This window comes from Salvelinus alpinus, chromosome 1, assembly GCF_045679555.1.
Source record: "Salvelinus alpinus chromosome 1, SLU_Salpinus.1, whole genome shotgun sequence".
Taxonomy (NCBI): domain Eukaryota; kingdom Metazoa; phylum Chordata; class Actinopteri; order Salmoniformes; family Salmonidae; genus Salvelinus; species Salvelinus alpinus.
Window position 1 is genome coordinate 14,402,848 of NC_092086.1, and position 9,414 is coordinate 14,412,261.

Here is a 9,414-nt window from a genome sequence, read left to right on the forward strand (position 1 = left end):
CCTGGATTACACCACATAATACTGCCTGGATTACACCACATAATACTGCCTGGATTACACCACATAATACTGCCTGGATTACACCACATAGTACTGTCTGGATTACACCACATAATACTGCCTGGATTACACCACATAATACTGTCTGGATTACACCACATAATACTGTCTGGATTACACCACATAATGCTGCCTGGATTACACCACATAATACTGCCTGGATTACACCACATAATACTGCCTGGATTACACCACATAGTACTGCCTGGATTACACCACATAATACTGCCTGGATTACACCACATAATACTGCCTGGATTACACCACATAATACTGCCTGGATTACACCACATAGTACTGCCTGGATTACACCACATAATACTGCCTGGATTACACCACATAGTACTGCCTGGATTACACCACATAATACTGCCTGGATTACACCACATAGCACAGGGAGTATCTGTATCAACGCTGTATCAACGTGAACTGATGTGTGTCAGCGTCTTCATTCCTCTCTTTGTTTTTTTCTCCGTCACTCTCCATCTCTTTCTCCTCTTCCGTCAGTCTGGAGTGCTGTTCCATCTGTGGCCACAAGGTGGAGTGAGAAGATCATGTAGAAACACATAGAACACCAACCAGCGCCATTAAACAACACACATCTTTCAGTTTAAATTAAAAGTTTATTCTGTGATTCTCCTCATAGTTTCAAAAGTTAAAATACACAGAAAATAAACAGTAAAGTCTAATTAGCTTTGCAACATCATTGATCAGTATATTCACATGACAAAAGACAGATCAACCGTAACATGCACTTCCCCCACCTCCATGGGGTTCTATCATTACACAACATGGAGTCAGGCTTGTCTTACAAAAACGTTGACTAGTCAGTGGATGTGGCCCATGTGGGATTCATATCCTCTAGTGAAGCCAGTGGCCAGCGCCATGCTCCAACCTGCTACTACTGAAATGAGGCATCAGAACACAGAACAAGAGGAGGTCCCAATGGCACCCTATCCCCTATATAGTACACTACTTTGTATGGGTTCTGGTCAAAAGTAGTGCACTATATAGGGAATAGGGTGCCATTTTGGATTTGACAGACATGTACTCCAGGCTATATAGTCCAGGCAGTATCACATCCGGCTGTGATTGGGAGTCCCATAGGGCGGCGCACAATTGGCGCAGCGTCGTCCAGGTTTGGCCGGGGTAGGCAGTCATTGTACATAAGATTTTGTTCTTAACTGGCTTGCCTAGTTAAATAAAGATGTCCATTCTCAGTTGTCGTCTCTCTAATCTAGGCCAGGTGACTGACAGGAGAGGTGACCAATGGCTCTGGGCTTGGATTTAAAAGATGGCTAGCGGTGTTGAAGGTGGGGTTTCTCAGTGAAGGTGCAGCCAGTAAAAGAACAGATATCAGACCTGTACTCCACATCGTAGAAGGAGACCTGCCCTTCTTCATAATCTACAAATACCAGCTCCACCTGGGGGTGAGCCAGGTAGAGGCTGAGGTGATTTTGGTCTGGTAGTCGTTAGCATGAAGCTGCATCTCCACAGTCCAAAGTCATACTCCGACCTCTTCAGTATCAGCAGTACCTTCCTCCCCACAGACTCTCTGACCACTCCTAACTTGCAAGAAGTCTTCCCCTTCACCAACACCTCTAGGTAGAACCTGCCTGAGAAGAAGCCCTCCTTACACAGGACACAGGTACACAATTGAAACCTCTTGGGATGCAGTTTGTTTGTTTTCTCTTATCCGGACTGAACCGCTGATATCCTCCGGTCGCTATAATTGATTTGTACATTTTCAACTAACCGTATCTTTCCGGGGTGAGTTCTATTACATTTACAGGAGAGTATATTTTGGTTTAGTCCATATCCACTGGGCGAAGCAAATAAGTGGGTTTAGGCCCTGAGTGCCCTTGAATCTGAAATCTCCGAGCTAGAGAAAACCTACCAAAGAGGCCCGACTAAAGATCTATACAGGCTTTTGGTAAATAAAAAACTGAAATATAATATTCTGAACACATATCAAGCTGAGAGGGCCATCACTAAATCAAAACAGCGTTACTACGAGCTTGGAGAGAAAGCTCACAAAGTATTGGCATGGCAACTGAAAGCAGAGGAAAGTAAGAGGACAATTAATGCTATAGAAACTCTTACTAATGAGATATCTTTCGACCCTACTGAAATTAATAATACACTGCTCAAAAAAATAAAGGGAACACTTAAACAACACAATGTAACTCCAAGTCAATCACACTTTTGTGAAATCAAACTGTCCACTTAGGAAGCAACACTGATTGACAATACATTTCACATGCTGTTGTGCAAATGGAATAGACAAAAGGTGGAAATTATAGGCAATAAGCAAGACACCCCCAATAAAGGAGTGGTTCTGCAGGTGGTGACCACAGACCACTTCTCAGTTCCTATGCTTCCTGGCTGATGTTTTGGTCACTTTTGAATGCTGGCGGTGCTCTCACTCTAGTGGTAGCATGAGACGGAGTCTACAACCTAAAAGTGGCTCAGGTAGTGCAGCTCATCCAGGATGGCACATCAATGCGAGCTGTGGCAAGAAGGTTTGCTGTGTCTGTCAGCGTAGTGTCCAGAGCATGGAGGTGCTACCAGGAGACAGGCCAGTACATCAGGAGACGTGGAGGAGGCCGTAGGAGGGCAACAACCCAGCAGCAGGACCGCTACCTCCGCCTTTGTGCAAGGAGGAGCACTGCCAGAGCCCTGCAAAATGACCTCCAGCAGGCCACAAATGTGCATGTGTCAGCATATGGTCTCACAAGGGGTCTGAGGATCTCATCTCGGTACCTAATGGCAGTCAGGCTACCTCTGGCGAGCACATGGAGGGCTGTGCGGCCCCACAAAGAAATGCCACCCCACACCAGATCTGGGTATTGATCTTGATGAGGGTCTATGGAGTGACCTATGCAGGGATGGTGTTACATCCACATTGAACTCCAGATACAGACTGATCCAGTTTAATTTCCTCCATCAGCTCTATATCACCCCATCTAGACTGCACAAGTTCAACCCTGATTTCTCCTCCCTATGTTTTAAATGTGGCTCAGATGAAGGAACATTCCTCCATTCCACTTGGCAGTGTTCAAAACTACACGGTTTCTGGCAGGGGGTATGCGATACCATATCCTCAATTCACGGGGTTGCATTCCCTTTAGACCCGGAGGTCTGTCTACTGGGCAACTTTACTAACTCCAATCTTAGGCAAAGCCATACTATAAAGCTAACAGAAATATTGCTAGCGATTACCAAGAAATGTATTGCCTTGAAATGGAAATTGGATTCCTCCCTGCCAGTTGCAATGTGGCTATTGGAAGTTAATAGTTGTATCTCACTGGAGAAAATAACTTACTGCTTGAGGAATAAGTTAAAGACATTTTACAGAATTTGGCAACCTTTTATTGACTATATGGAGAATCTCCCCCCACATCACATTGATTGAATCTCTATATTATCCTTATATAATGTTTCACACGTAATGTATAATATGTAGCCTACGGCAGGTGACCATATGATCCAATGTCTCATTTTTAATTTTTTTATTGTATGTTTGTATATATAATTAGATGTATTTTTTCTTTCTTTGTTACGCTCGTCTGTTACTGTCACTTTGTCCTATTGTTGTCTAATATCTTTTCACTTTTGTCTCGAATGTTCTTAATTGGAAAATGCAAAAAAAAAAAAAAAAAAAATACTAATATTAATATTATATTTTTTACTAATATTTTTTAACCAATTGGCCTATAGGTGGTGCGGTTATAAGCAGTATCATTTAACCCCTCATATCCTCCACCCCATTTGACCTTTGGCCTATTTCTCTTATCTGTATTGTAGCCAGCAACAACCCTCTCAGTAATGGTGACAGAAACAGTTGACCTGCTCTGACTGTGATACAGTATGTTGTTGTTTAACTACCTTAGTTTAATGCACTGAAGTCACTCTGGATAAGAGTGTCTGATAAATGACTAAATGTATTAGTGAAAATGAACAAACCAAAATGAACTGCAAAGGGTAAAAAACTCAAATATGCAAAAATATTATAAAAATATAATTAACTAAAAAGTGCACCCCTTCAGGATCCCAAGGACCAGGACTAAAGGACACTCATCTACAGCTGCCACCCTACCGATCCTTGACTTCGGAGATTTCATTTACCAAATTGCCTCCAACACTCTACTCAGCAAACTGGATGTAGTCTATCACAGTGCCATCCGTTTTGTCACCTAAGCTCCATATACTACCCACCACTGCGACCTGTATGCTCTCGTCGGCTGGCCCTCGCTACACATTCGTCGCCAGACCCACTGGCTCCAGGTCATCTATAAGTCTTTGCTAGGTAAAGCTCCGCCTTATCTCAGCTCACTGGTCACCATAACAACACCCACCCATAGCACGCGCTCCAGCAGGTATATTTCACTGGTCATCCCCAAAGCCAACATCTCATTTGGCCGCCTTTCCTTCCAGTTCTCTGCTGCTAATGACTGGAACGAATTGCAAAAATTGCTGAAGTTGGAGACTTAAATCTCCCTCACTAACTTTAAACATCAGCTATCTGAGCAGCTTACCGATCGCTGCAGCTGTACACAACCCATCTGTAAATAGCCCATCCAACTACCTCATCCCAATATTGTTTTTATTTACTTTTTGCTCTTTGCACACCAGTATTTCTACTTGCACATCATCATCTGCACATCTATCACTCCAGTGTTAATTTGCTAACTTGTAATTACTTTGCTACTATGGCCTATTTATTGCCTTACCTCCTTATGCCATTTGCACACACTGTATATATATTTTTTCTATTGTGTACATTTGTTAAATTCCATGTGTAACTCTGTGTTGTTGTTTGTGTCGCACTGCTTTGCATATCTTGGCCAGGTCGCAGTTGTAAATGAGAACTTGTTCTCAACTGGCCTACCTGGTTAAATAAAGGTGAAATAAAACAATAAAAACAATTAAAATAAACAGTATGGTACAGCAGTTTTCCCAGAAGCCTGGTGCAGCTCTGGGCGGAGCTCTGGGTCCAACTTCCATATTCATTCTGGTGTCCCTAGACTCCCTGGGGGCGGGGCTTGGGAATTCGATTTGGGCGGAACTAGAACTCTGATAGATAAATCTCGTTGGCTCGTGGGTGGAATAGCCCGCCTGTTCCAGGAAGTTACTCAGTGACATGTCTGCGAATGGATGGCCGCATATGATCATGAGCAACCCCCTGCTGATGCGATAGGTGTTGACCGGGTCGAAGCTCCTCAGGTCCTCGTGCTGGGTCACATAGACCTTATCCACTGTCATGTCTGGACGCATACTGATGATGAGGCGGTCCATGTTGCTGGTATCTATGTCACCAGTGTTGTACTTCCTGACATACTCAGGCATGGAATCAGATGCTATAAGGTGGAGGTTGCCCACCTCATAGAATGGGTAGCCCTCATCAGGAAGCAGCCTCTTGCAGACGTTGTTGTCACACTCAAGTCTGTTCCGGAAGTGATGGAAACCAAAGTGTCCGTTGTTGAGGTCGTAATTTGCAAACATCTGGTTGTCATCGTCGAAGACGATGTAATCGTTGGCGAACCAGAAAAGGAGCTTGAGTCCGTGCCTCGGCCAGGGACGACCAAACCTAGAACCTCTCAGCTCCGCCATAGTGTTCAATGTTCGAACCATGGTACCCCTGGGGGAGGGAGAGAGAGAGAGAGAGAGAGAGAGAGAGGGATATAGAAAGAGGGGGAGAGAGTACAAGGAAACAGACAGCATTAAACAATACAGTTCACGATGATACAGTTAAGTTACCTTCCATATACAGTATACGCCTCTGCTAAGAGGTCTGGACCTTTATGGCGTTGGAGTGCACTAATGTGGCTGTTCCCTACATCACTACACCGGCAAAAGTGTTACAGGCTGTTTTTTAAATATATTTATATTTCAAGGTTGGATGTTAGCATGTAGGGCACTCCAATTGGTGTCACTTCATTAGTCAGTATGTGTTACACCTGTGCTGGCTTGTTCGTCTCATTAATTGGAAGGTGATATTTAAGAGTGGCTGGCCCAGCGCTCCAGTTGTCTTACTAGATGTGGAGGGTTAACACCTTCAGTTGTCTTGGTGGATGTGGAGGGTTAACTCCTTTAGTTGTCTTAGTAGATGTGGAGGGTTAACACCTTCAGTTGTCTTGGTGGATGTGGAGGGTTAACTCCTTTAGTTGTCTATGTAGATGTGGAGGGTTAACTCCTCTAGTTGTCTTGGTAGATGTGGAGGGTTAACTCCTTTAGTTGTCTTGATAGATGTGGAGGGTTAACTCCTTTAGTTGTCTATGTAGATGTGAAGGGTTAACTCCTCTAGTTGTCTTGGTAGATGTGGAGGGTTAACTCCTTTAGTTGTCTTGGTAGATGTGGAGGGTTAAATCCTTTAGTTGTCTTGGTAGATGTGGAGGGTTAACTCCTTTAGTTGTCTTGGTAGATGTGGAGGGTTAACTCCTCTAGTTGTCTTGGTAGATGTGGAGGGTTAACTCCTTTAGTTGTCTATGTAGATGTGAAGGGTTAACTCCTTTAGTTGTCTTGGTAGATGTGGAGGGTTAACTCCTTTAGTTGTCTTGATAGATGTGGAGGGTTAACACCTTTAGTTGTCTTGAGAGATGTGGAGGGTTAACACCTGCAGTTGTCTTGGTAGATGTGGAGGGTTAACTCCTTTGGTTGTCTTGGTAGATGTGGAGGGTTAACTCCTTTAGATGTCTTGGTAGATGTGGAGGGTTAACTCCTTTGGTTGTCTTGGTAGATGTGGAGGGTTATCTCCTCTAGTTGTCTTGGTAGATGTGGAGGGTTAACTCCTTTAGTTGTCTTGGTAGATGTGGAGGGTTAACTCCTTTAGTTGTCTTGGTAGATGTGGAGGGTTATCTCCTCTAGTTGTCTTGGTAGATGTGGAGGGTTAACTCCTTTAGTTGTCTTGGTAGATGTGGAGGGTTAAATCCTTTAGTTGTCTTGGTAGATGTGGAGGGTTAACTCCTTTAGTTGTCTTGGTAGATGTGGAGGGTTAACTCCTCTAGTTGTCTTGGTAGATGTGGAGGGTTAACTCCTTTAGTTGTCTATGTAGATGTGAAGGGTTAACTCCTTTAGTTGTCTTGGTAGATGTGGAGGGTTAACTCCTTTAGTTGTCTTGATAGATGTGGAGGGTTAACACCTTTAGTTGTCTTGAGAGATGTGGAGGGTTAACACCTGCAGTTGTCTTGGTAGATGTGGAGGGTTAACTCCTTTGGTTGTCTTGGTAGATGTGGAGGGTTAACTCCTTTAGATGTCTTGGTAGATGTGGAGGGTTAACTCCTTTGGTTGTCTTGGTAGATGTGGAGGGTTATCTCCTCTAGTTGTCTTGGTAGATGTGGAGGGTTAACTCCTTTAGTTGTCTTGGTAGATGTGGAGGGTTAACTCCTTTAGTTGTCTTGGTAGATGTGGAGGGTTATCTCCTCTAGTTGTCTTGGTAGATGTGGAGGGTTAACTCCTTTAGTTGTCTTGGTAGATGTGGAGGGTTATCTCCTCTAGTTGTCTTGGTAGATGTGGAGGGTTAACTCCTTTAGTTGTCTTGGTAGATGTGGAGGGTTAACTCCTTTAGTTGTCTTGGTAGATGTGGAGGGTTAACTCCTTTAGTTGTCTTGGTAGATGTGGAGGGTTAACTCCTTTAGTTGTCTATGTAGATGTGGAGGGTTAACTCCTTTAGTTGTCTTGGTAGATGTGGAGGGTTATCTCCTCTAGTTGTCTTGGTAGATGTGGAGGGTTAACTCCTCTAGTTGTCTTGGTAGATGTGGAGGGTTAACTCCTTTAGTTGTCTTGGTAGATGTGGAGGGTTATCTCCTCTAGTTGTCTTGGTAGATGTGGAGGGTTAACTCCTTTAGTTGTCTTGGTAGATGTGGAGGGTTAACTCCTTTAGTTGTCTTGGTAGATGTGGAGGGTTAACTCCTTTAGTTGTCTTGGTAGATGTGGAGGGTTAACTCCTTTAGTTGTCTTGGTAGATGTGGAGGGTTAACTCCTTTAGTTGTCTTGGTAGATGTGGAGGGTTAACTCCTTTAGTTGTCTATGTAGATGTGGAGGGTTAACTCCTTTAGTTGTCTTGGTAGATGTGGAGGGTTATCTCCTCTAGTTGTCTTGGTAGATGTGGAGGGTTAACTCCTTTAGTTGTCTTGGTAGATGTGGAGGGTTATCTCCTCTAGTTGTCTTGGTAGATGTGGAGGGTTAACTCCTTTAGTTGTCTTGGTAGATGTGGAGGGTTAACTCCTTTAGTTGTCTTGGTAGATGTGGAGGGTTAACTCCTTTAGTTGTCTTGGTAGATGTGGAGGGTTATCTCCTCTAGTTGTCTTGGTAGATGTGGAGGGTTAACTCCTTTAGTTGTCTTGATAGATGTGGAGGGTTAACTCCTTTAGTTGTCTTGGTAGATGTGGAGGGTTAACTCCTTTAGTTGTCTTGGTAGATGTGGAGGGTTAACTCCTTTAGTTGTCTTGGTAGATGTGGAGGGTTAACTCCTTTAGTTGTCTCTCCCCATTTTCATTTCTAGACAAACAACCCTTTATCTGATCTTCCCTCTTCAGTTTGCTCAAATAAAGTATCAAGTTGTTCATTGTGAGCTAGATTCGTGCATATTCCTTCCTAGAGAGCACACCTACAAAAAATACACATCACAGACTAGATCTAACTTGTTTAGTAAGGACAGACTAGATCTAACTTGTTTAGTAAGGACAGACTAGACCAAACTTGTTTAGTAAGGACAGACTAGACCTAACTTGTTTAGTAAGGACAGACTAGATCTAACTTGTTTAGTAAGGACAGACTAGATCTAACAGGTTTAGTAAAGACAGACTAGATCTAACAGGTTTAGTAAAGACAGACTAGATCTAACTTGTTTAGTAAGGACAGACTAGACCTAACTTGTTTAGTAAAGACAGACTAGATCACAAAAAAGCACATCATGAAATGTTTTTACTGTACCTGTTGTTTTAAAATAAATGTAATCTCTATTTTCTGGTGCTCGGTGTCCGTGTAGATCTGTATGAGGCCGTGTGAGAAGATGATTGGATGACCTGCAAGCTTTGCTGTCTGTGTGTGTGTGTGTGTGTGTGTGTGTGTGTGTGTGTGTGTGTGTGTGTGTGTGTGTGTGTGTGTGTGTGTGTGTGTGTGTGTGTGTGTGTGTGTGTGTGTGTGTGTGTGTGTGTGTGTGTGTGTGTGTGTGTGTGTGTGTGTGTGTGTCATAAATTACTCTGAGGGCAGGACTCACCATGAAGATCTCAGGAAATGAAACTGAAAGTTATCCAGTCTTGGCCTGGGCTGTGTTACATGCCACAAATGTCCCTACTTTCTGCCTCCTCGTATCATAAAGCGTCTCTGAATCAGTGTTATGATCTAGGATCA

The 9,414-nt window shown here is 43.4% G+C and overlaps 1 protein-coding gene across 1 annotated transcript; it reads right to left on the reverse strand.

Annotated features, from left to right (window-relative positions):
• Window positions 1–669: 669 nt before the first annotated feature.
• Window positions 670–9,123, reverse strand: LOC139570199 (uncharacterized). Its single transcript, XM_071391839.1, has 2 exons — window positions 8,995–9,123; window positions 670–5,701 (listed from the first exon to the last, which is right to left on the reverse strand). The coding sequence occupies exon 2, from the start codon at window positions 5,692–5,694 to the stop codon at window positions 4,948–4,950; it is 747 nt and encodes a 248-aa protein (XP_071247940.1). The 5' UTR covers window positions 5,695–5,701; window positions 8,995–9,123; the 3' UTR covers window positions 670–4,947.
• Between the last annotated feature and the right edge of the window lie 291 nt (window positions 9,124–9,414).